Genomic DNA, 27234 nt, shown 5'->3' on the forward strand with positions numbered 1-27234 from the left:
TGGGATCAAGATCCCCAATGCCCCCCCCAGGACCTGTTTCCAGGAGGATCCAGGGGAATGGATGGTGCAGGTTCACTCGTTTCCATGAGAAGTGGGAAAACAAGCCCAGGGTGGGGAAAACTTGGCTATGAAAAAGGATGACAGAGTGTTTGGGGGCACCCTGAGGACCCTGGACATGGTGTCAGCCAGATTGATGCTGGAGCCAGGACTGGTGATCTCCTTTCCTGCCCTCTCCCTGCCCTGGTTTTTTTTTTTTTTACCTCTTTATTTCTCTTACTATTAGAAGATAAGGGATTTGCTAATAAAACTGTGTGAGTTTCCCTGGATCTCTCTGACACGTGTCATTCCCATTGACCATGGGCATCCATGAACCTTGGGAGCTCCTTCCACTTTGGAGCAGGATGTGACAGAGCCAAAGGAGGAGGCTGGAGGAGCAGGGCTGCCCCACCTCCACATGGCACTCCCCTCCAGCACATCCTCCTCCGGTGTTTGGGACACGGCAGCACATTAAATCCTTGATTCCCAGGTTTCTGCAGCACCTCCACGTTCTGCTTTCACAGCATTCAGAAACTTGAACACAGAAAACAACGTGGGAAAATAAATGCAACACAATTTTAAGGCTATGCAAAATTCAAACCATGTTCCAGTGGTTTTACAAATTCCAGTGAGGATCACACCCTCCAGGAAACTTATCCTGGGATTCAGCAGCACGGAGACCCAGGAGCTGCAGGATTTATCAGCAGGAATAAGCTGCCTCCCAGGTTCTGTGCCACTGTCTGAAAATGCTTTTTCTTACAGGCACGGGGGCAACACTTCCTTTCCCCCAAAGCCTTTCACCCAAGTGGCTGTTTCCTGACACTGTTCACTCATTTAGTGGATAATTAATACCTTTCACTCACTTGTTCCCAGCCCAGTTCAAGGACTCGACTCCCAACAGCCACAGGGTAACATTTCAGCTATTTTCTCTCTGTTCAGATAACTCTTCTTTATAACACATACCACAGATTGTTCCGTGTCCACGAGGTTTCTCTCCCACACGGACTCACAGCCAGCAGCACCTCCGAGCTCTGATACCTCCCCAAATCTACAGGCACAGGTGGAAAATAACCCCCAACCACCCAGTTTGCCCGGAGGGGGCTTGGGATGGGTGTTCCACAGTCTCCCCCTCCTCCTCCTCCTCCTCCATGGGTGTTCCACAGCCTCCTCCTCCTCCTCCTCCTCCTCCTCCTCCTCCTTCTCCTCCTCCATGGGTGTTCCACAGCCTCCTCCTCCTCCTCCTCCTCCTCCCCCTCCTCCTCCTCCTCCTCCTCCATGGGTGTTCCACAGTCGCCTCCTCCTCCTCCTCCTCCTCCTCGTCCATGGGTGTTCCACAGTCGTCGTCTCCTCCTCCTCCTCCTCTCCTCCCAGCAGGTCCGGGGCAGAGCTGGGGGTCCTGCCGTGCCCCCGGGGCGCTGGGAGGGGTGTTTTATATGGAATGCATCACTGAGCCCCTGATGTCCCTGCAGGGCCAGCCGGCCAGCGGCACCTGTGCCTCCTGCACGTGAGTTTCCTGGTGCTTCAGGAGGCTCCTCCTGAGCACAAACCTTTTCCTGCAGAGGGGGCACTGGAACAGCCCCTCTCCCGTGTGGCGCCGCTGGTGGTTCAGGAGGTAATCCTTCCTCCTGTAGGTTTTGTCACACTTGGAGCACTTGTAGGGCCTCTCTCCCGTGTGACTCGTCTGGTGCCGAACGAGCCACGAGTGGCAATCGAAGCTCTTCCCGCAGTCACTGCAAATGTAGGACTTGCCCCGGCTCTGGCTCTGCTGCTGGTGGGCAGGGCTGCCCCGGGGCAGGGGGTGCTCCCAGCACGGGCTGGCTCCCCAGGGGTCCACGGGCAAGTTCTCCTCGTTTTCAGCAGGTTCCTCCCCGCCCGGGCCGTCCTGGGGCCGCAGCCCGGGGGTCTGTCCGCACTGGGAGCGGGACCCCTCGCAGGGGGCAGCTCCCGGCCCCTTCTCTCCCAGCGGTGGGTGCAGCAGAGGGAACAGCCTCTCACACGTGGGGCCTGGAAACATCTCCCCTTCCCGCTGTGCCGCCTGGGGCTGGTCCTGCCGCGGGGAGTTCCTCTCACACTTGGACACACCCGGCCTCTTCTCCTGAGTGCTAAAGAAATCCAAGTGCTCACCAAACCCTCGGTCGTACCCGTTCCCATTCCCGGTGCTGTTTGTTTCCATCATTTCTGAGTTCCACTGACTCTCCCATGCCATTCCGGGGCTGGGATGCTTGGGAAACCTCTCTCCTGGTCTGCTCGGTGCCTCTGAGTCACAGGTGGTGCTCTCAAAACAATCTGTCCGAGGGTCTCTCTTTGTGTTTTCACCTGAAACAGAGAGATTTCAGAGTCTTAATTCAGGAATCCTCTTGGGAATGTCGCTCCCAGCCCACAGCCACCTCTGAGGAGGGGAACAAGTACCAGCGTCCACTGACACAAAATCTCCAGGACAACAGAAGGATTTTTTTTTCCAATTGTATTTTTTAAAAATCTACATTTAAAATCACTGCTGCAAGGTCTTGGATTCACCCTCTTGCTGAGATGCTGTAGCATGCAAACAAGTCAAAAATATGTTTCTCCATTGTTTTCTGCCTCTCAATACATTCTGCTAACATTGCTGTGTCAGCTTTCGTGGAAAAGCTTTCTCAGGGAAATACTTCCTGTAATAGATGAATTAATTAATTTGCTAGAAACCAAATCAAATAGTATTTTTAATTTTGTTTTAAATGTAAAATTAAATATGCCTGAAAACTTGGAGGATTGTAAAAACCAGAAAGACAGCTTCCCGGCAGAAAGAACAATGCCTTATCGGAGAATGGCTCGGTGCTTAACAAGGAATGTAGGGTACTCACTGTGGAAAAAAGGAAAGATTCCCCAGTTTCGATACCTCTCAGCCCGGTGCCTTCCCCCCTCCTTCCCCTACAGGTTTTTCTAGCCCCAAACAGTTTCGCCCTGCTAAGAAAAATACCTCCCTGCCTTTTTTTTTTACCGTTTCTAGCCCTAAGAATTCCCTTCTTCTCCTCAGCCACATTGTCACACCGGGACCCTGCTAGTCAAACCCCCCCACTGAATCTCCGGGGAAGACCCGTGCCCTGCAAACCCCCCCGGTTCGTCCCGTTCCCCTCCTAAGCCAGCACCCGGGAAAAACCCCCACTTCCTCTCAGCCTCTCCATCTTTCCCAGTACAAGCCTTTCCTGGCCATACATGCCCGGTTTCACTCCCAAAACACCCAAAACTCAAAGCCACCAGTTTTTCTCTTTTCCCCTGCGGCCCCGGTCAATCCCGACCCCCACGCCAGCCGTGCTGGAAAGCCCTGGCTGTCTCCATATTCTGCCAAGGTGCCTGCCAGCCGTGTCGCTGGAAACCAAGTCCCACAGAGCACCCCCAAAAGTCCCAGTACCACGGTCACCCACAGCGCAAGCCCTGCCAAGCTCCCCGCCATTCCCCCCCCAAAGGAAGGCTGTGCAGCCCCCACACCTGGCCCCAGCTACCCCATGCCAAGGCAGGAGCGCAGTGGAGGTGGACAAGCAGAGATAGCCGCCACCCTGGGGAGCTTCTCCAGCTAGCCACGCAGCCGGACAAAGCAGCCCCACCGGGGAAGTCCCGCCGCCCATGCTAAAAGCTGAACCAGCGTGGGGAGCCTGCGACCAAGCATGCCAGCGGGCGCCGGCTCGGCACGAGCCGACCCCCGTCTGAACGTACAGCATTGTAACCCTTCCTGCTGTGTACGACCAAACAGGACATCATGCCAAAGCCTGCAGTTTGTCCCTTGCCAAGTACCCCGGACTGTACAGCCACATGGAAACCCCCCCCACTCCTGAGCACCATGAGGCAAAAGTATTGCGAAACACGGCCGGACCTGGTTGAGGACTGCAACTGTTACAACGCACAGAACTGAGCCTGCGCAAACGAGAAGCGATTGCGAAACTGTTATGTAACACATGGAAACTGCGCCTGCGCAAAGGGGGCGTGGCCTACGCCAGAAAAAGTGAATATAAGCAGAGCCCTGGACGAGAGCCAGATGTGAACCTTTTGGAGCTGGTCTCCTGGGTCACCCGGTGCTCTGCTATCCTGCAAGCACTGTGTTGCTCTTCTCCTTGCCTTCACAAAGAGCTGTAATCACTGAGGCTAAGGCCTACAGAGCTGGATGCTGAAATCACTTAATAAAATCACTACCTTTTTTTTATTTAATAAATGCTATTAACCTTTTTTTCTTATAAAATAAAATAAACGTTGATTTATCTAGCCAACGCCTCAGTGCCTATAACACTTCCTGCCAGAAGATCCTGCCTTTGGGATCAGTTCCCCACATCTGGACCTGACTACGTGCCAAAAAACATGTGTAGAAGTTGGAAAAACTTTATAAAAACCTGGAGGTGAATTCAGAAGTTGGAGGAACAAGAGACGAGGAACTAGGAGACCTTGCTTGGTTTTCTCTGATCTCTCAGCTGGTCTTACCTTCCTTCCAACACCACCAGCCATCATCTGCCTGGAGAGAGAGGCTGCTTGTCAGCCTGGAGAGAGCATCGGGCTGGAGTGAGACTGCCTGGCAGCCTGAACAGTCTGTGACTGTCTGTGAGGTAAATCCTTTCTCTGAATTTTCCTCTTACAGGCTAAAATAAAGCACCCTCTTTTGCAGCTACTCCAGAAGCCGGTCTGGTCTGAGGGGAAACAACAGGCACTTTGCATTTCAAAGACCCACCATCTTCCTGCAGTCAACAGATACTGAAGGAGACCCCCCTCCTTCCTCTCAGTTACATGGATAAGGCACTCAAGTAGTTTTTTCATGGTGGTATCTTTTCTCTGCTTCTATAAATAATCTTAAGCATTTTCCCTAACTTTTCTTATTTTTCCTCTTTTCCTTTCGCATCTCTCTCGCAATCAATTAATAAAAATCAGTTTTTGGTATTTACAGATAACTTGTTTGAGTTTTAATTTTGCTCAAGAGAATGACTTGAACTTGTAGTTCAATCTGCATCAAAACTACACAGATCTGAACGTCACAGATGTCTGAAGGGGGAGGTGGGAGCTCCCTGACAGAGTGGACACTGTCACACCTTGGTGTTCCCTGTTGCAGTGCCCAACCACCCTTTCCCTAAAATCCAAGCCAAACCTCCCCTCTGGAGCTTATCAGAAACACTCCCTGTTCCCAGGAACTGCTGGTGTCCAACCAGCACCTGTTTTTTAATGAACAGCCTTGGAAACTCATTTTTCTTCCCTAAACAACCCAAGTGGAGAAATTGAACCTTCAAAGAAAGTTACTGACTGGAATTGTGGCCAGGATGAAAAATTACTATGATTAAAGATCACTCTGTTATGACTCTATAAAGAACAGTCCAAAGTGAGATCCTTGGAGCTCCCAAATCCCAGAAGATCAAGGAATGTGAGTGTCCCAAAGACTGAGAGCTGGATGGCTGTGGAGCAAACCAAGGACTGTTGATTAACACACTGGGAGAAAGAAGAAGATTTGGCTGCAGAAGGGCCTGTGCAGAGATAGGGCAGCACTTTTCTGGGACAAACATCCTTGCTGTTGTTCCAGGAGATAAGCACAGCACAGTGCAAGCAGGAATGAGGCCAGGAAGTGAACATGGACTGTGAGGGGGATCAAGACAAACAAAGCCTCCAATCCACTTCTAGAAAGGCCTGAAAGAACAGAGTGTGCAGGAGAACTAATTGGCTTGGAAAGTGAGAAACCCGTTGGCATGTGGGTCACCACTGACCATGTCCCCAAGTGCCACATCCACAGGGCTGTTAAATCCTCCAGGGATGGGGATCCACCCCTGACCTGGGCAGCTGTGCCAGGGCTGGACAGTCCTTTCTGGAAAGGAATCTTCCCAATATCCACCTTGAGGCTGTCCCCTCTGCTCCTGTTCCTGTTCCCTGTCCCTGTCCTCTCTGCTCCTGTCCCTGTTCCCTGTCCCTGTCCCCTCTGCTCCCTGTCTCTGTTCTCTGTCCCTGTCCCCTCTGCTCCTGTCCCTGTTCCCTGTCCCTGTCCCCTCTGCTCCTGTCCCTGTTCCCTGTCCCTGTCCCCTCTGCTTCCTGTCTCTGTTCTCTGTCCCTGTTCCCTGTCCCTGTCCCTGTTCCCTGTCCCCTCTGCTCCTGTCTCTGTTCCCTGTCCCTGTTCCCTGTCCCTGTTCCCTGTTCCCTGTCCCTGTCCCTGTCCCTGTTCCCTGTCTCTGTTCTCTGTCCCTGCTCCTGTCCCTGTTCCCTGTCCCTGTGCCCGACCCCCTGTCCCTGTTCCCTGTCCCTGTTCCCGACCCCCTGTCCCAGCTCCCCCTCCTGGCAGGGATTGCAGAGCCAGAAGGTCCCCCCTGAGTCTCCTTTCTCCAGCTGAGCCCCCCCAGCTCCCTCAGCCCCTCCTGCTGCTCCAGCCCCTTTCCAGCTCCAGTCCCTGCCCTGGGCACCTCCAGCCCCTCCAGGTCTGTCCTGACAGTCCCAGAACTGCCCCAGCACTGGAGGTGCCCCAGCAGTGCCAGCACAGGGACGGGCACTGCCCTGTGCCCACACCAGACACAAACCAGGTGCCATTGGCTTCCTGCCCACCTGGGCACACCTGGCTCAAGTCCAGCCTCTGTCACCAGCACCCCCAGGTCATTTCCCAGCTTTCCATCTGCTTTTCCCCAATCCTGGAGTGTTCCAGGGGGTTGTTGAGAGCCAAGGGCAGGACCCAGGCTTGGCTCTGTAGACCCTCACACCCTTGGATCCCACGTCCCAGCCTGTCAGATCCCTCTGTGATGCCTCCCTGCCCTCCACCAGACCCACATCCCACCTGAGGCTGCCCTCAATCCCCTCACCCAGGTAGCTGATAAAGACATTAAACAGAGCTGGCCCCAGTACTGAGCCCTGGGGACACCACTGTGGACTGGCCACCACGTGATGTCACTCCCTGGTGGTGTCACTCCCTCCCCACCACACTCTGGCCCTGCCCTCAGCCAGGTTTTTATCCAGGTGAAGCAGCACCAACTTGATTTGTGCTGCCTGAGCACAGCTCTGGGCTTGCCAGAACACAAGCCCAAACCAGGACCTCAACAGCTTTAGGCTGGCTCAAGGAGGAAGGAGCCTCTCCAGCTGACAGAACCCAAAATTTCTGTGCCCAAATATTAACCAGCAGATGGAGGCTTGTCCCAGCTTTTTGCTGCTTACACCACAACGTTGTGACACCTCATAGAGAGTTAAAAAACACTCTAAACTAGATTTCCTGTCCCAGAAATCCCAGCTGGAATGCACTGCTGACCTGCACTTGGCTGTGCAGAGCTTTCCTCTGTCTCCAGGTGCTGCTGTGCAGGGCAACGAGGCTCCTCCTCGCGTTTAATCCACGATGGAACAGCCGTGGTGTCACCCTGAAATCCTGTTCCTTGGGGAGAATTTGCACAGCTGAGAAACACCAGGGAAAGCACGAGGATTTGGGAATGCACAGCATGGAGAGAGGTAATTCCCACAGCGGGAGTTTTTGCCAGGGAATCCTCCTCACCTGGCTCAGGGTCTCGTGGAATGTCCTCCCCCTCAATGCCTGGCAGCTCCCTGGCACCCACCTCCTTCCCTTTCCTGGTCTGGCTGGATGCCTCAGCATCAGGAAACACTTGCTCTCCTAGAGGAGAAAATCCAGGACAAGCATATTGTACCTTCATAAACTCAGCATTTCACAAGGCTGAAACCTGCTCTGGGTTTGGGGTTGGTTTTCCCCCAAGCCAAGCTCTCCTAAGCCCAGTTTCTTAAGGAAACCTGATGGAAACCCCTAAAAATCCATACAATTCCAGTGGAGCCAACAGGCAGCACTGATATCCTTTGTACAGAGTGAGAAAAGGTCTGCAAAGCAGAGCAGTTTATTTGTAAAACAAAGAGGTTCCAAGTGACAGGGCAAAGAACAGGGGCCTGGGCTGGGTGGCCTCTCTGAGGGTCCATGTGCTTGTTCCTGTACCCAGAAAAACTCCAGAAGGGAAGGGAGGAGGAAAAAGGGCACCTGAAGGCTCTGGATCTGCAGGAACAGAGGCACTGCCAGAGAAGTGGAGCTGCTGCAGCTGCTCTGATTCCCCCAGAGCCAGAACAGCCAGACCCTGCCTCCCCACTCCAACCACAGGCTGCCTCCTCCAAATTAAGCCACTGTCCCCCAAAAGTGACTAATTTAGGCTAAATATTTAACCAGTTTAGGGTTAGGGTTGAGGGAAGCAAAGTAAGGAATTTAAGAGAGAATGAAACATCTCCTACTTGGATAAAAACCAGCCACAAACTCTGCAAATTCCAAAACAGCTGTGAGGAGGGGAGGAAGCAACTCCAGCCCTCTCCTGTTGGGACTGCTGGCAAGTCTGCTCAAAACTTCTAAGAGATTTGGAATACATGAAAAGAGGTAGGGAAAAAAAACCCACACAATTTAGAATTGAATCCCTCTGCTTGGTTTCCCCTCCCAGGTATGCAGTTACTCACCTGGGCAGGGCTCTCCAGGAGCATCTCCAGCCTCCTCCTCCTCCTGCTCTGCAGTGCACAGCTCTTGCTCTTGCTTAATCTGGATTATGCAGTCTTCTGTTAATGGGAACCACTGTTAGTTTAATTCCACACCTAATTAATTCCAATTCTCACCCATCCCCAGGCAGAGCTGCTCTGTTGTAGCTCACATTCCAGAGAACACCTCACTCCAGCTCCAGTTCCCACTGACCAAGGTCTCTTGAACAGACCCAAAATGTTGGTTACAAAACTCTCAGCAGACATTTGAGCCTCAGAAACACACAAAGTTATCATGCAAGTCAAAGCATGTTCTTCACAGCCCCGGGAGAGGACAGAGCCACTGCAATTCTGGTTCTTGAGTTCAGTTTCTCTCTTGGCACCACCAGAGTTCTGTTGTTTCCTTTTCAGTCCTCATCAGAGAAGCACATGCCCCTCCTAACCCATCAGAGAAATTCTCTAAGAACACTCTTCTCATGAGTGCAACTCATGGAACTTATTGAAACAAAAGACTGGAAATAATGAGGAAAAGCAGAAGGGTCGATGCACCTTTACAGGATCCCAGAATGGTTTGGGTTGGGAGGGACCTTAAAGCTCATTTAAATCCACCCCTTGCCATGAGCAGGGACACTTTCCACTAGACAAGGTTGCTCCAAGGCTCATCCACGCTGGCCTTGGACACTTCCACAACCTGATCAATGAGCTGGGGGAACACCTCACACGTGTTTAAAGCCAACTACACTGGGCATGTTGGTGCACAGTGGAATGAAAAACCCTGTGGCTGAGCAGCCTTAGGACTGCCAAACCAAAATCCGTCCTGCTGTGCCAGGCGGTGCAGACCCAGCCCAGTCCCCAGTCCGGGGGGCAGCTCAGCAACCAGGAGAGGGCAAAGCAGCGTGTGATGGAGCGGGCACCGGGCACCGGCAACCGGGCAGTGACACCGACACCGACACCGACACCGGGCACCGGCACCGGGCAGTGACAGTGACACCGACACCGACACCGGGCACCGGCACCGGGCAGTGACACCGACACCGACACCGGGAACCAGCACCGGGCACCGGCACCGGGCAGTGACACCGACACCGACACCGGGAACCAGCACCGGGCACCGGGCACCGGCACCGGGCAGTGACACCGACACCGGGAACCGGCACCGGCACCGGGCAGTGACACCGACACCGGGCACTGGCACCGGGCAGTGACACTGACACTGGGAACTGGCACCGGGCAGTGACACCAACACCGGGCACCGTCACCGGGCAGTGACACCGACACTGACACCGGGAACCAGCACCGGGCACCGGGCACCGGCACCGGGCAGTGACACCGACACCGACACCGACACCGGGCACCGGCACCGGGCAGTGACACCGACACTGACACCGGGAACCAGCACCGGGCACCGGGCATCAGCACCGGGCAGTGACACCGACACCGGGAACCGGCACCGGGCAGTGACACCGACACCGGGCACTGGCACCAGGCAGTGACACCAACACCGGGAACCGACACCAGGCAGTGACACCGACACTGACACCGGGAACCAGCACCGGGCACCGGGCACCGGCACCGGGCAGTGACACCGACACCGACACCGGGAACCAGCACCGGGCACCAGGCACCGGCACCGGGCAGTGACACCGACACCGGGAACCGGCACCGGGCAGTGACACCGACACTGACACCGGGAACCAGCACCGGGCACCGGGCACTGGCACCGGGCAGTGACACCGACACCGTCACCGGGAACCGGCACTGGGCAGTGACACCAACACCAGGAACCAGCACTGGGCAGTGACACCCCTCAAAACCATGAGGGAATGGGGTCCACCAAGAGCAGGGAGAGATTGGGGTCCCCTCAAGCCATGGGAACAGCATCCCCTCAGAGCCGTGAGAGAATGGGGGCCACTCATAGCAGCGAGAGATCAGGGTCCCCTTAGAGCCATGAGGGAACAGGAATCCTCTCAAAGCTGTTGGGGTCTGAGCTCCACTCAAGGCCATAAGGAAACAAAGTCCCCTCGGAGCCATGAGGGTGCAGGATCCCCTCAGAGCCATGAGGGAGAAGGATCCCCTCAGAGCCATGAGGGAACAAAGTCCCTTCAGATCCATGAGGGTGCAGGGTCCCCTCAGAGCCATGAGGGATCAAGGATCCTCTCAAAGCTGTTGTGGTCTGGGCTCCACTTAGATCCATGAGGGAACAGGGTCCCCTCAGAGCTGTAGGGATTTTGTGTCCCCTCAGGGCCATGAGGGAACAAGATCCACTCAGAGCGATGAGGGAACAGGGTCCCCCCAGAGCCATGAGGGAACAGCATCCACTCAGAGCCATGGAATCAGGATCCCCTCCGATCCATGAGGGAACAGGATCCTCTCAGAGCCACGAGGGAACAGAGCCATGAAGGTGCAGGGTCTCCTCAGAGCCATGAGGGAACAGAGCCATGAGGGAACAGGATCCCCTCAGACCCATGAAGGTGCAGAGTCCCCTCAGAGCTGTGGGGATTTTGTGCCCCCTCAGGTCCATGAGGGAACAGGATCCACTCAGAGCGATGAGGGAACAGGGTCCCCCCAGAGCCATGAGGGAACAGGTTCCACTCAGAGCCATGGAATCAGGATCCCCTCCGATCCATGAGGGAACAGGATCCTCTGAGAGCCACGAGGGAACAGAGCCATGAAGGTGCAGGGTCCCCTCAGAGCCATGAGGGAACAGAGCCATGAGGGAACAGGATCCCCTCAGATCCATGAGGGAACAGGATCCTCTGAGAGCCATGAGGGAACAGAGCCATGAAGGTGCAGGGTCCCCTCAGAGCCATGAGGGAACAGGGTCACCTCAGAGCTGTGGGGATTTTGTCCCTTCAGAGCCATGAGGGAACAGAGCCATGAAGGTGCAGGGTCCCCTCAGAGCCATGAGGGAACAGGGTCACCTCAGAGCTGTGGGGATTTTGTCCCTTCAGAGCCATGAGGGAACAGAGCCATGAGGGAACAGGATCCCCTCAGACCCACGAAGGTGCAGAGTCCCCTCAGAGCTGTGGGGATTTTGTGCCCCCTCAGGTCCATGAGGGTGCAGGATCCCCTCAGGCCCTGGGACACAGAGTCCTCTCACAATCATGGGGAACTGGGATCCCCTCAGGGCTGTGAGGGTTTGGGCTCCTCTCAGAGCCATGGAGACTTGGGATCTCCTCAGCCCTGCTCCGGCCCCACCACCTTGCCAAGGGGGAACCTGCCCTCCTTGCCCCAGCTCCCTGTTCCGCACACACTTCCAGAGCAGCTCATTCCAAACCTGCTGTCACCACTCTGACCACTGACATCACCTGCCTGGCTGATGTGCCCCTTCCCCAGGTGGGTCTCAGGATGGTGCTGAGCTGTGTCAGGTCCATCCCAGGCAGGGACACCAATAGGCTGCAGAACTGGGAACAGGGTGAGGTGTGATGCCTGTGGGGCTTTTGATTTTTTTTCATTTTTATAGATTTTAGAAGTAACTGCAGTAAAAAAGCAAATGTAGTGTGTTAATATTTCTGGCAGCTTAAGTTCATTGTTTATGTATCCCAACCCCTACCACACATCAGCAGCTCAAATTCTTTCAGCTGTTTAGACTTCTTTTCAAGGCAGAAGGCTGAAGAATATCAAAAGGCCTGCAGAACAAGACATAAACATAATTCAACAACCTTGGGTCTAAGAACTCTGGAAAACCTCCAAGAGTCCTGTGTGTGCTGAGGAAGACAACAGTGAAGATCAGAGGGTCCCACTGACCCCAGACTCAAATCCTGAGGAGGTGTGACCAGGGGCAGGACAGAGCTGGACTGAGAGATGCGTGAACTGGGGACTGGGTGGAGATTATTATAGAAACCATGGAAATCAGTGTTCACAGGAGGGCATCAATGTGTGTTCCTGTGGGCCCCAGGCCTGATATTAAAGGATTTCTTTCACTTTTTATCTTATCCCACACTAACTTGGCTCAGAGTTCTGCTTTGTTGAGGTCACTCACAGCATCAGGTGACATTTATTGTGGGATGGTTCTGGTCCCCTTGGAGAGGGACAGAGCTGTGGGGACAGCCAGGCTGCCAGAGGACAGTTGGGCTTCTCTGTGCTTACATGGATCCCTCTTGCCTTGTGTTTAATCCCTGGGTAAGGAGCTGGATGCAGGAGAATCAGCGTGAAGTGCTGCAGGGACAGCATTCCTTGGGATGCAAATTCCCACCTCTACATGGTAAGACACACAGAGAGGCTTTTACACACAAAAACCTGAACTCACATGGCAATAAACCCATGGAGATGCTCCAACAAGTACTTGCAAAGTCACCAAACAAAAGCTTGACTGCTTTTAAGCAAAACAGTTGAGAATCCAAAAGATGTTGCTGCCCTGAGTGAGTTTGTTGTCCCTGTTTTCCTGTCCATGATTTTGCCACCTTTGATGGAGAGTATTCCAGGCTGGATATCTGGCTTTGCAGTGGTGGCTGTTGTCCTCCTCCAGCCCCAGCCATAATGGAAGGTCAACAAAAAGCCAAAAACTACTGCCCAAGAGTCAGAAAAACTCAGTGCTTGTTCATGGAATATGTGGAGACTCCACGATGGATCTCGGGGTGGGTGTGGGAGGCCTCATGTTCCCAAAAAAACCTTCCTCCACATCCCCACGTGGTCACTGGCCCTGCCCTGTAGCTTCTGCTCTTTCAGCACTGCTGAGGCCCCACCTGGAATCCTGGGGGAAGTTTTGGGCCCCCACATGACAAGAAAGACACTGAGGGATTGGAGGTGCCCAGGGCAGGGAATGGAGCTGGGAAGGGGCTGGAGCAGCAGGAGGGGCTGAGGGAGCTGGGGGGGCTCAGCTGGAGAAAAGGAGGCTCAGGGGGGACCTTCTGGCTCTGCAATCCCTGCCAGGAGGGGGAGCTGGGACAGGGGGTCGGGAACAGGGACAGGAGAGAGGGAAAAGGGACAGGAGCAGGGACAGGGAACAGGGAACAGGGAACAGGGACAGGGACAGGAGCAGGGACAGGGAACAGGGAACAGGGAACAGGGAACAGGGAACAGGGAACAGGGAACAGGGACAGGGGACAGGGGACAGGGACAGGGACAGGGAACAGGGACAGGGAACAGGGACAGGGAACAGGGACAGGGAGCAGGGAGCAGGGACAGGGAGCAGGGACAGGGAGCAGGGACAGGGAACAGGGACAGGGAACAGGGTCAGGAGCAGAGGGGACAGGGACAGGGAGCAGGGAACGGACAGGAGAGAGGGAACAGGTACAGGGAATAGGGACAGGGAGCAGGGAAAGGGAACAGGGACAGGGAATAGGGACAGGGAACAGGGACAGGGAACAGGGACAGGAGCAGAGGGCACAGGGACAGGGAGCAGGGACAGGGAGCAGGGACAGGGAACAGGGACAGGGAACAGGGACAGGGAACAGGGACAGGAGCAGAGGGCACGGCCTCAGGCTGGGCCAGGGCAGGGCCAGGGGGCATAGTGGGGAAATTCCTCCTGGGAAGGGCTGTCCAGCCCTGGCACAGCTGCCCAGGGCAGGGGTGGATCCCCATTCCTGGAGGGATTTCAAAGCCCTGTGGATGTGGCACTTGGGGACATGGTCAGTGGTGGCCTTGACAGTGCTGGGGGATGGTTGAACTCGAAGGTCTCCAAGGCCCTTTCCAACCTCAACAAGTCCTGGATTCTGTGATTTCTGTCAGCATCACTCCACCTGTGCACAGGGACCATTTCTCTTCTTCCTCTCAGCCTTGGCAAAGCAGCACATTTCTGTGGCACTTGACATTCTGTCTTGAAATTGGGGTTCAGTTTTTGCAATTCAAACAACACAAATCTCAAAATAGCTCCCAGAGTTGGTATAAATACACATATTTGCCTCTGAAATTCAGGAGAGATGGGCTGGAATAGGGAAATGGTGACACACTGTACATCATCTGTAGCATCAAAGGCAGCCTCAAGGAGTGATGAAACACAAACTACAGAAACAGCCCAGAAAAGACACCTCTGATTGTTTGTAGAATAATCCAGGAACGATGCTGGAGTGATCCCAAGTAGATTCAGGATGTTCTGGTCACAAGGGAACTGTGAGTGTCCCTGCAGTGCTTCATGTGGCCACAGATCTCCACCTTTATCCCAGAATACATCCTGCTCTGACAGAATCCCAGGATGGCTTGGGTTGGAGGGACCTCAAAGCCCATCCAGTGCCACCCCTGCCATGGGCAGGGACACCTCCCACTGTCCCAGGGACACCTCCCACTGTCCCAGGGACACCTCCCACTGTCCCAGGGTGCTCCAGCCTGGCCTGGGACACTCCCAGGGATTCAGGGGCAGCCACAGCTGCTCTGGGAAATCCATCCCAGTCCCTGCCCACCCTCCCAGCCAGGGATTCCTTCTCACCCTGTCCTCTGGCAGCATAAAATAAAGCCTTTGCCTCCACATTATCCTGAAATTTATGGACTAAAAACATTAAAAAAAATTAAGCCATAAAATGAACCGAATTCTGACTGGACCAAAAACCACAGAGTGTAATTTTCCTTCTCCCTGTACTAAAGCAGCAAATCAGCCCCACTTTTAGGGATAGTCCTAAACCCCTTTGCTCCTGAGTAAGATCTGACAAAGGGGATTGTGACTGGAAGGTGCTTTCCATATCCAGCAAGGAAATCCACAAGGAGATGAGATGCAGAAAGACCCCCAGCAGTTCCAGTGAGATGCTGCCATGACACCATCGAGTCAAAAGGCTGGACCTCTCCATGACATTTTGATACCAGCTGAACTGTTGATTCCATGGATGTCAATCAGGAGGGGGTAACTCCACTCAAAGCATCTGACCACCCACAGAGCCCACGGACTCTGGGATAACAAGCTAAAGATTCTCTTCACAACTGAGTATCTTGACTGAAAGTCCAAATTTCACACTAGAATCTGCTTTTCTGTGAGAAGGAGAGCTCCAGGTTCCCTAAATAACCACGAGGTCACAATTATTTAGGTGTTTGCAGTTGTTAATTCTGTTTATTTTCAAATATCCCCCCCCTCCACCCTCTGTATTTTGGTCTAAATCTCTCCATATAAATTGCAATATTCTACTCCACTGCAACTCTGGGGGGCAATAACCCCCCTGAACTCTTGTTCCAGAACAAGGAGGCAACAACTGCTGTCAAAACACAAGTGAAATGCACCAAGAAAGAAAAAAAAGAATACCAAAACAAACCAGAAATTAAACTTTTTTCTCTTCTGGACCCAACCCATCACGACTGCAACAATGAAAATGCTTTGTTGGCAGCAGTGAGCTGGGCAAGAGTTGTACTGTGAGCTTATTTACACCCTATTTTTAGACATTCTTATCCTTCAGGCCTGTCTGGATCTCAGATAATGACCCAGAAAAACAATTCTCCTGCTCAGGTTCCAGCACAATATTAAAAAAAAATTGAAACAATTAAACCCCACTGTTTTTTCTGATTTGAGGACAATTTCTGCCTCTCCATCCATGTTATGACACTACAAAGCACCAGCACAGCAAATTATTTGAAAGTCAAAACAGATCAAAGAAAGAAGCATTTAGAACTTCACAGGTTGAGTGTTATTTTTATTAACTATCAAGTCTTGACCACTGCAAATTTAATCAGCATTTTACAAACAGATAGAAATAAGTTCCCTGCCCTGAAGACTCACAGGTTGAGTTTAAGAAAATACAGAAAATATAGAAAGTTTAACCAGAATCCACAGAAAACCACTAGAGATCCAATTAATTTATCCACTTTTTGGACAGACCCAAACTGCTCATCAGGACATGGCAGGAACTGGTCACCAAACACTGAGAAGTGACAAGTCTCTGTCCTCATAGGTTTGATTTTGGGAAAATAATGGAGATGTGCCCTGAGAGGAGCTCACCCCACACAGACAACTCCAGAGCCAAGGGATCCACCCTTGCCAGCACCTGGATTGCTGTCCCTGGGGGATGAGCCATCCAGCTGTACCTCCCTGAGGAGCAGGAAGGGACAGAGGGCCCAATTAGGAAGGGACTAAAGCCCAATTAGTGATGAGGAAAATGAGCAGTGGGTTTAAAACAGGTCAAGCAGCAACACCATCCCTGTGTTGGGGCAACTCCCTGAGCATGAGGGCACACCTTGGTTGGGGAGGCCACACCTTGAGTGTTGTGTTCAGTTCTGGGGCCTTCAGTTCAGGAAAGAGATTGAGGGGCTGGAGTGGGGCCAGAGACAGAGAATCCACCTCCAGAGACAGAGAATCCACCTCCAGGGACAGAGAATCCACCATGTCTTGATCCAACCCTACTGTGATCACCAGCCCAGGGCACTTTGTGCCCTGGGCTGGTGATCACAGTGGGGTTGGATCAAGGGTTGGATTTGATGATCTCAGAGGTCTCTTCCAACCCAACTGAGAAGAGCAACGAGGCTGGAGAAGGGACTGGAGCACAAGTGCTGTGGGGAGAGGCTGAGGGAGCTGGGGGTGTTCAGCCTGGAGAAGAGGAGGCTCAGAGGTGACCTCAGCACTGTCTGGAACTGCCTGAAGGGAAGTTGTGGCCAGGTGGGGGTTGGTCTCTTCTCCCAGGCACTCAGCAATAGGACAAGGGGGCACGATGGGCTCAAGCTCTGCCAGGGGAAATGGAAGTTGGAGATGAGAAAGAAATTCTTTGCAGAGAGAGTGCTCAGGGATTGGAATGGGCTGCCCAGAGAGGGGGTGGATTCCCCATCCCTGGAGGGTTTTCAGCTGAGCTTGGCCGTGGCACTGAGTGCCATGATCTGGTAAAGGGACTGGAGTTGGACCAAGGGTTGGACTTGATGATCTGGGAGAGCTTTTCCAACCCAATCCATTCTATGGATGTGGCACTGAGTGAGAATCCACCACATCTTGATCCAACCCCACTGTGATCACCAGTCCAGGACACTCCTTGCCCTGGGCTGGTGATCACAGTGGGGTTGGATCAAGGGTTGGACTTGATCTCAGAGGTCTTTTCCAACTCAATCCATTCTATGATTCTATGCCTCAGACCCTGGGAATTCTTAACAGTTCAGGATATGGTGAAAGCTGATCCCCAAGGACAAAAGCCACCTGTCTCCCAAGCTGCCAGGAGCACTGGGATGAAGGCAAACCATGAAATAGAAAACCAAGTGTGAAGGCACAGCCAATTTCTCCCAATCCCAGTGGCTGGGAAACCAACCAAGTTTCCCAGTTCAGTTCCACTGGGAAGACCACAGAGGTGGCAATGCCACCACAGGGGTGCTCAGAGGTGACAAAACAGATGGAAATTCCCCTTGGTCACTGCAGTGCAAATGCAGAGGCTCCAGTGGAGCATGTCCTGGTCCACACCAGAACGTGGCCTTGTCACCCTCACTCACAGCAAACTGAATCCAATTTCAAGCTCTAGGAAAGGAAGTGAACTTCCCATTTATATTCCCAAGCACAAGCAGTAGAAGCATCCTTTGTCCTGTGGCAAGGCATGGAACGAGCTGGGAACCAACTGGATGCTCCTCCTTGGGGCCAACACCAAGGCCTCACCCCTGCCCCTGGTCAGTCCCCAGGAGTCTGTGAATGTGCAACTCAAGCTTGCCCAAAAATCTGGGAACAGCAGAACTCTGTGAAGGGAAGCAACCTGGGAAAGAGCTCCAAAACAGCCCAACCTCACTGGAACCAGTTCAAACTCAAGCAAGGCCCAAAACACACACTCTGGAGAGATTTCTGGGCTCACTACGAGCTCATTACCAGCACGGAGAACAGGACAGCAGTGCCAAGGTGGATCCTAATTCTCCCTTGGGATCCTTGGATCTTTGGGATAAATTATCAGAGAGCCTTTAACACCAAGCACAGAGACCCTCCCCTTCTCCTGGGGCCCTGGGAATGTGGATCCTCCCATCCCAGAAGCCGTGGAGCAGCACCTGCCTCACGCTCGGTGTGACCACACAGGTCCCCTGCACAGGTGGATTTCCTCGTGCTGGAGTTGGTGCCCCTTCTGGGGGAAGCACATCGGGCACTCTCTGCACTGGTATGGCCTGTCCCCACGTGGATGCTCCAGTGTGGGAGAGGGTCAGTGGAATATCTTCCCATGGGACGAGCATGAATAGGCCGGGTGTGCCTGCTGGTGTTTGATGAGGGTTCTCCTTCAGAGAAGAACTCCTGACACGTGATGCACCTGTACAGCCACCCCTGTGGGCAGCTCCTCTCACCTGACATGCAGCTGCCTTTGGTGGGGATGCTTTTCATGCTCCTGGGATTGGCATCCACCTTTTCCGTGGTGGTTGGGACGCTGCCATGGGCCCTGGCACTCTGGTTCTGCTTGAACCTCTTCATGGTCACATGGGTCCCTTCTTCTTCCACAGGGATCCCATCTTCCACCTGGGTCCCATCTTTTTCCATTAGGTCCCATCTTTTTCCATTAGGTCCCATCTTCCATGTGCATCCCATCTTCTTCCACAGAGGTCCCATCTTCCATCTGGGTTCCATCTTTTTCCACAAGACTCCCACCTTCCATGTGGATCCCATCTTTTTCCATGGGGGTCCCATCTTCCACCTGGGTTCCATCTTTTTCCATTAGGTCCCATCTTCCATGTGCATCCCATCTTCTTCCACAGGGGTCCCATCTTCCACCTGGGTCCCATCTTTTCCCACAAGACTCCCACCTTCCATGTGGATCCCATCTTCTTCCACAGAGGTCCCATCTTCCACCTGGGTTCCATCTTTTTCCATTAGGTCCCATCTTCCATGTGCATCCCATCTTCTTCCACAGGGGTCCCATCTTCCACCTGGGTCCCATCTTTTCCCACAAGACTCCCACCTTCCATGTGCATTCCATCTTCTTCCACAGAGGTCCCATCTTCCACCTGGGTCCCATCTTTTCCCACAAGACTCCCACCTTCCATGTGGATCCCATCTTTTTCCACGGGGGTCTCCTCTTTAACATGGCTCCTGTCTTTTTCCATTGGGTCCCATCTCCCTCCTGCAGGTGCTGCTGGAGGCAGCTCTCCATGTCTCTGGTGGGATCCCTGCTGCACTGTGTGCCACGGTGAGCTGTCAGCACGTTCTTCAGGCAGAAGCCCTTCCCTTCCACAAGTGAGGTTTCTTCTCAGAAGTTTTCCACTTCAAAGGTGACTCCTCCAGAGTGGGTGGCACCATCAGGCTCTGGCTCCACCTTCCCTGCTGCACAGGAGAGCTGTGACCCTCCGAGGGCAGCACCTCGCAGGGACCCTGGACATGCAGCAACTCCTGGACATGCAGCTTCTCCTGGACATGCAGCTTCTCCTGGACATGCAGCAACTCCTGGACATGCAGCTTCTCCTGGACATGCAGCTCCTCCGACTCCCTGGGTGGAGTCACAGGGGACTCCAAGGTTTGGGAGCATTGCTCCGAGTGCAGCTGCTCTGCTTTGAGTGCTATCACCTCACCTGCTGGAACTGGGAAGAATAAGGGGGGCGTTCACTGGTGGGAGGCACAAGAGCTTCCAAAGTGTCTTCTGTGCCTTCCCTCAGCACCCCTGGATGGCACAAGACCCTCTCATGCAACAGCCAGCTGAGACCAACAGAAAAGAGGAGTGAGGAGCTTGGGAATGGTTCCCCTTTGGCTGGTTGGGCAGCAAGGGTGAGAACCAGGATGGAGGGACAGAGGGAAGTGCTGCATTGCAAGACAACAGGGTTCAGCAGTTTCCAAAATTCCCTCCAGCCTCCTTCCTTCTCCTCAGTGCCAAGATCTCACAGTCTGGGGGCAGCCCTGAGAGCACATCTGCTCCCTCCCCACACAGACAATTCAGTGTCACTCTCCAGAAAGCACGAGCTCCTTCCCCAGCACCCACCGTCCCTCTGCTCCCAGGACATGGTGATCCACCTGCACAGCCCCATCATGAAAGGGGACACACAAACTTGAGACTCCTCTGCTTCTGCTCAGGAGGATGAGCCTCCTCATCCTCACCAAGGCACTACAAACATGACCTCCAAGAGTTCACTGCTTTTCATTTCTGAGCTGGGTGCCTGAGGTTCTCTATTCACCCAAACCCACCTCAACCTGAGGAAGAACTTCTTTCCATGGAGGTGGTAGAGCCTGGAAGAGCTGCCCAGGGAGGGCATGGAGTCTCCCTCTCTGGAGACACTCCAAAGCCACCTGGATGAGTTCCTGTGTCACCTGCTCCAGGTGACCCTGCCTTGGCAGGACTTGGACTGGATGATCTCCAGAGGTTCCTTCAAATCCCAATCATTTTGTGGTTCTGGGATCTCAGACTTTCTCTTGACTCTCATTCCTACCCGTATGTTTCATTTTAGGTGACTTGGGTGTGAATAGGACCCATTGGCAGAAACCACCTGAAGGTCAAGGATGGAAACTGTCAACACACAGCTCGGTGGGAAGGCAAAATCATGGAATTCATGGGGTTGGAAAAGAGCCAAGACCACTGAGTCCAACCATTCCCCAGCACTGCCAAGGCCACCACTGACCTATGTCCCCAAATGCCACCTTCACACATCTGTGAAAATCCTCCAGGGATAGGAACTCCGGTCCTGCCCTGGGCAGCTGTGCCAGGGATGGACAGCCCTTTCCAGGAAGGAATTTTCTGTAATATCCAACAAAACCTTCCCTGGCACAGCCTGAGGCCGTTTCATCCAAGCAGGGATCAGTCTCCTGTCTGGAGGGTCCCTCCCCACTGTGCAGTGACTGACAGTGCAGAGGTGACAACATGGCACAAGTAACTTGAGAAAAAACATCCACGATTTAGTCACAGCAGGGAGAACACCACCAAACCCATTATGATTGTGAGTAACAGTCAGTCCAGCTCACTGGTGACTTCCCTAAGCAGCTTTGGGGGCACTGCTTGGGAGCACAGCTCCCTCTTCTGAGGCTGCAGCCACCAAACAGGAGAAATGAGAAGAGCAGACGTGCTCTGGAGGACACAAGGACAGGAGCCACGAGGGAGTGGAGCCTTCTGGGCTCACACACATCCCGCACAAATCCTTCCCTGTGAGGGTGGGCAGGCCCTGGCACAGGGTGCCCAGAGCAGCTGTGGCTGCCCCATCCCTGGGAGTGTCCAAGGCCAGGTTGGAGCAACCTGGGACAGTGGGAGGTGTCCCTGATTGTGGCAGGGGGGTAGAATTTGATGATCCTTAAAGTCCCTTCCAGCCCAAACCATTCCATGATTCTGCCATAGCAGAGTTTGTCCCACTTGGCTAAAGGCTCATTGCTGGATTCCTTCAGCTCCTGCTGAGTGCTGCTCACCAGGCACAGCCCTGTGCTGTGTCCCCCTCCCTGCCACCCCTTTCCCATTCTGCCTCTCCCAATACAACAGTTCTCCTCCTCTCCGCTCTGGACCACATCCCTGCCCGCCACATTCCTGTCCAGACTGAGAGAGCAGAACTTCATCCAGCTCCCAGACACTCTGGCATAACATCATCTATGGAGAAGACTTTGAGAATCAACTGCTGTCCACTTCTCTCCTAATAAATCCTTGTGTCCCATCTCCTGTCCCGCTGCACCTCGTCCACCCAGCACTGTAACCTTCCCAACAGTAGAACTCTCCCTGTGCTTCCTGCCCACTTCCCAGCTCAGCGTGGCTCCTGCTCTCTGCCCACTGCCCCGCCTGCCCCTCCTCAGCCCACACAGCTCAGCACACACTGTCCCACAGCAGGAATGTCAAGGACTCTGCACCTCCAGCAGCACGACACGCCGTGGGATCGCTCGGAACTCACCCATGCTGTGCTCGCAGAGCTCCACACCCTCCATGGCCCCCTTCTCCTCCACACACAGCTCCTCCTCCTGCTCCTGCTCCTGCTCCTCCTGCTTCACTGTGACTGCACACCTCGGCCCTGGAATGCTGCAGTCTGCTGAGGGGAACAGGAAACTTCTTTACTGGGAAAGAAGGAACTCCTTTACTGGTTATTACAGCACCACTTGACTCCTTTGCTGTGCCCACTCACCCACCCTGCTGCCACATTATGACCTCAGCAACATCTCCCATTCCTGCTTCTGGGAGCTCTGCTCTGCCCTGAAGGGAAGTGGTTCCCCCCACACTCCCCAGTTCTGGAGGGTCTCCCGTGCCCTGGAGCCCAGGCCCTTTCCCAACGCTCACCATGTCCAGGTTCAGCCAGCTCTGGTGTCACCTCCTGGTTTTCCTGCTCCTCTCTGCAGTCCCAGCTGCTCACATCGAGTTCAAGCAGTTTCAGAGCTTCTGCTGTGACAACAAACATGGAATCAGATCACAGAATGGTTCTGCTTGGAAGGGACCTTAAAGCTCATCCAGTCCCACCCCCCTGCCATGGGCAGGGACACCTTCCCCCAGCCCAGGTTGCTCCAAGCCCCATCCAACCTGGCCTTGGACACTTCCAGGGATGGGGCAGCCACAGCTTCTCTGGGCACCCTGTGCCAGGGCCTGCCCACCCTCACACCAGGAATTCCTTCCGGATCTCTGATCCTAAAAATCAAACCTGTAACATTTTTTCTCACTCTCTGTTACTCCCTCTGCTTCTCCTGAGACCCAAGAAGCTCCCTCTGAGCAAACCAGGACCACTCCTTGTGACAGCCTCTGCCTGGTGACAGCACCACACAACCCTCACCCTGAGATTAAAGCTTAAATTAATGTCTTGCCTGAATCTGGGTCTTCTGGGATCTCTCTGGAAGCTGCCTCATCCTCACTGCAGGGCACTTCTCCTCCCTGGAGCCGGGACAGGAGGGCAGGTTCAGACATGGCATCATCTGACAAGGAACAGAGACAGGAATGTTTCTGTGCTGCATCCACAGGGAGGAGTGGAGCATGGAGAGCCCTCTGCATGGCTCACTGTGACACAGCACCTTCCATCCCACCAGCCAGCCCCACTCCAGCAGGCAAAGACCCCGTGGGCCAAGGGAAGGGGTCTGTGCTGACACTGGGCACGGAGGTGACCAACAGGACAGGATGTGACACACATGGGCCTCTCTGTGATCCCACAGATCTGCTTCCCAGCCGTGGGGATGCCTCCCCAAACCAGAGCCAGTCTGGAAGTGCCAATAACTGACTGGAACAGCAACACTCACCCAGCAGGGCCGGGGCTTGGCTCTTCCCTGCCAGCACCTTCCTGCACAGCTCCCTCTGCCACTCCTCCAGGTTCTCCCACTCCTGAGTGGAAAAGCCAGTGGTGTCGCTTTCCAACACCAGGGTCGGCGCCTGCAATCCCAAAAGCCACATGCTTGGCACCATGCCCGGAACACAGAGAATCCTCCTTCCTATTTATCCCCACCACCAGGCATTAGGGAAAGAAAATTCCTTCCTTGGGGCATCTTCTGGCCACAGAAAGTAATGGCTCCTTCCTAGTCCTTGAACTGTGAGTTCCACAATATTCTTACTCCCCCTGTGTGGAGCCTGATCCCATTGGGGACCTCAGAACAGGGAAGAACCTCCTGGTTTTGGTGCAAACATGTCAGCCCGTGCTTTTGGAGGGAAAACCAGCTGAATACAACAACACACAGGAGTAATTTCTCCCTGCTTGGTGCCTCTGCATCCCAGCAGGATCCATGGACTGACTTCCATGGGGGAAGGCTGCCGGGTGGATGGGAGGAGCAGAGCAGCCTCCCCACAACGTGGGTCCCCCCCAGACCTCTTAAAGACCCCTCTGGTACCTTGGGCACTTCTCCTTTGGCCCCCGGGGGCAGTCGCAGGATCCCAAAGTTCCTGTTCTTCAGCAGGTTCTCCATGTTCTCCAGGCGCCGCTGGAGCTGCCCATACTCCTGCACGAGGTTGCCCAGCGCCGTCCACTTGCTCTCCAGCTGGTTCCCGAACTCTCCCATTACTTTCTCGCACTCCAGGTGCTTCTTCTCGGTGCTGCCGGCGCGGTGCTCCAGGCTGAGCAGGCGGGACGCGTGTGCGGCCACGCTGCGCTCCAGCGCCTGCACGGCCCCCACCACGGTCCACAGGGAGATGGTGCCGCCGTCCAACAGCTCCATCCCCGCACCGGGAGACTCGGAGCCCAGGCAGAGGCTGTGGCTCCGGAGCTGAGGGCAGGAGCGAGCGGGTCAGGACAGCCGTGGCTCGGCCGCCGCACGCCGGGGCCGCTCCGGTGCGGTCCTTCCTATCCCTCCCACCCGGACCCGGTGCCCACCCGGACCCGGTGCCCACCCCGGTGTGATCCTTCCCATCCCTTCCACCCGGACCCGGTGCCCACCCAGACTCGGTGCCCACCCCGGTGTGATCCTTCCCATCCCTTCCACCCGGACCCGGTGCCCACCCGGACCCGGTGCCCACCCCGGTGTGATCCTTCCTATCCCTTCCACCCGGACCCGGTGCCCACCCCGGTGCGGTCCTTCCCATCCCTCCCACCCGGACCCGGTGCCCACCCCGGTGTGGTCCTTCCCATCCCTCCCACCCGGACCTCGTGCCCACCCCGGTGTGGTCCTTCCCATCCCTCCCACCCGGACCCGGTGCCCACCCCGGTGTGGTCCTTCCCATCCCTCCCACCCGGACCTCGTGCCCACCCCGGTGTGGTCCTTCCCGTCCCTCTCTCCCGGACCTGGTGCCCACCCCGGTGTGATCCTTCCCATCCCTCCCACCCGGACCCGGTGCCCACCCGGACCCGGTGCCCACCCCGGTGTGATCCTTCCCATCCCTTCCACCCGGACCCGGCTCCCACCCAGACTCGGTGCCCACCCCGGTGTGATCCTTCCCATCCCTTCCACCCGGACCCGGTGCCCACCCGGACCCGGTGCCCACCCCGGTGCGGTCCTTCCCATCCCTCCCACCCGGACCCGGTGCCCACCCCGGTGTGGTCCTTCCCATCCCTCCCACCCGGACCTCGTGCCCACCCCGGTGTGGTCCTTCCCGTCCCTCTCTCCCGGACCTGGTGCCCACCCCGGTGTGATCCTTCCCATCCCTCCCACCCGGACCCGGTGCCCACCCGGACCCGGTGCCCACCCCGGTGTGATCCTTCCCGTCCCTCCCACCCGGACCCGGTGCCCACCCCAGTGCGGTCCTTCCCATCCCTCCCACCCGGACCCGGTGCCCACCCCGGTGAGATCCTTCCCGTCCCTCCCCACCCGGACCCGGTACCCACCCCGGTGTGATCCTTCCCGTCCCTCTCTCCCGGACCCGGTGCCCACCCCGGTGTGATCCTTCCCGTCCCTCCTACCCGGACCCGGTGCCCACCCCGGTGTGATCCTTCCTATCCCGCCCACCCGGACCCGGTGCCCACCTCGGTGAGGTCCTTCCCATCCCTTCCACCCGGACCCGGTGCCCACCGGGACCCGGTGCCCACCCCGGTGTGATCCTTCTCGTCCCTCCCACCCAGACCCGGTGCCCACCGTCGCTCCCCGTCGCTGTTCCAGCTGTCCCACGCCGCGCTCCTTTCTTGCTGCCAAGAAGCGCCCCTTCCGCTTCCTCCTCCGCTTCCTTCTCCGCTTCCTCCTCCTCTTCCTCCTCCTCTTCCTCCGCGACACAGCGGCCCCGCCGGCCGGCGGCCCCCGCGGGGATGGGCAGCTGTCAGTCCCCGAGAAGGGGCCGATCGAATGGCAGGAAGCCCCCCGGGGGTGCCCCCGCGGGGATGGGCAGCTGTCAGTCCCCGAGAAGGGGCCGATCGAATGGCAGGAAGCCCCCCGGGGGTGCCCCGCGGGGATGGGCAGCTGTCAGTCCCCGAGAAGGGGCCGATCGGAATGGCAGGAAGCCCCCGAGGTGCCCCTGAAGCGGCGCTTCCCCGCGGGGTCACAGAATCCCAGAATCCCACACTGAGTCAGGCTGGAAGGGCCCACAGTGCCCCGTCTGGTGCCACCTCCCTGCTCCAGCAGAGCCATCCCAGAGCACATGGATTGTGTCCAGATGGGTCTGGGATATCCCCAGGGAGGAGACTCCACCCCCTCTCTGGGCAGCCTGGGCAGGGCTGGGTCACTGCACAGGAACAAGTTCTTCTGCCTCCTGTCCAGGTGGAACTTCTGGGCATCAGTTCCTGCCCGTTCCTCTTGTGCCATGGCTGGGCCCCCCCGAGCAGAGCCTGGTCCATCCATGCCCTCTCCCTGCGGGCACTGCCAGCCATGGGGAGGTCCCTCTCAGGGTCTGCTGTGGAGGCTGAACAGCCCCAGCTCCCTCAGCCTTTCCTGCTCTCAGAGATGCTCCAGCCCTTCAGCATCTCCATGGGAGAATCATCTTCCAGGAGCTCCATGTCTTGTCCTGAAGAGCCCAGAGCTGGACACAGCACCCAGATGTGCCTCACAGGGCCGGGCAGAGGGGCAGGATTCCCTCCCTGACCTACTGGGAATGCTCTTCCCAATGGCCCCAGGATCCCACTGGCCTCTTGGTCCCCAGGTCCTTTTCCATCAGGTCACCCCCAGCCTGTGCTGGTGCTCGGGGTTGTTCCTCACCTGGTGCAAGACCTGCCCTCGTTGAATCCCAGAAGTTTCCTCTCAGCCCATCCCTCCAAGGTGTCATGGTCCCCCTGAAGGGCTGCACAACCCCCTGAGGCACGAGCTGTTCCTCCCAGCTTTGTATCCTCATCAACCCCTTCAACCAAACACTGATGAACAAGTCAGAGCAACTCCGAGCCCAGCAGGGAACAGTCCCCCAACCAGCGCCTGTGCCAGCGATCCCAACCGTCCGGAACCTGCCAATTCCCGATGTATCCCACAGCTCAGGAGTGCATCCCACAGCCCAGCAGTGCATCCCACAGCTCAGGAGTGCATCCCACAGCCCAGCAGTGCATCCCACAGCTCAGGAGTGCATCCCACAGCCCAGCAGTGCATCCCACAGCCCAGCAGTGCATCCCACAGCTCAGGAGTGCATCCCACAGCCCAGCAGTGCATCCCACAGCTCAGGAGTGCATCCCACAGCCCAGCAGTGCATCCCACAGCCCAGCAGTGCATCCCAC

At 55.6% G+C, this 27234-nt stretch overlaps 1 protein-coding gene across 9 annotated transcripts; it reads right to left on the minus strand.

The window, feature by feature from the left end:
• Positions 1-1353: 1353 nt before the first annotated feature.
• LOC139674177 (zinc finger protein 282-like) lies at positions 1354-25953 on the minus strand. 9 transcript variants are annotated; one of them, XM_071560346.1, is made up of 10 exons: positions 25682-25953; positions 24008-24379; positions 23426-23555; positions 23000-23107; positions 22485-22586; positions 22105-22236; positions 8446-8541; positions 7496-7612; positions 7259-7378; positions 1354-2352 (listed from the first exon to the last, which is right to left on the minus strand). In XM_071560346.1, the coding sequence occupies exons 2-10, from the start codon at positions 24329-24331 to the stop codon at positions 1466-1468; spliced, it is 2016 nt and encodes a 671-aa protein (XP_071416447.1). In that variant the 5' UTR covers positions 24332-24379; positions 25682-25953; the 3' UTR covers positions 1354-1465. The 9 variants fall into 9 exon arrangements, with proteins under 9 accessions (XP_071416447.1, XP_071416448.1, XP_071416449.1 ...); XM_071560347.1 differs by having other exon boundaries at positions 8446-8538; positions 22105-22239; XM_071560348.1 differs by having other exon boundaries at positions 7259-7372; positions 22105-22239.
• Between the last annotated feature and the right edge of the window lie 1281 nt (positions 25954-27234).

This window comes from Pithys albifrons, chromosome 7 (genome assembly GCF_047495875.1).
Source record: "Pithys albifrons albifrons isolate INPA30051 chromosome 7, PitAlb_v1, whole genome shotgun sequence".
Lineage (NCBI taxonomy): Eukaryota > Metazoa > Chordata > Aves > Passeriformes > Thamnophilidae > Pithys > Pithys albifrons.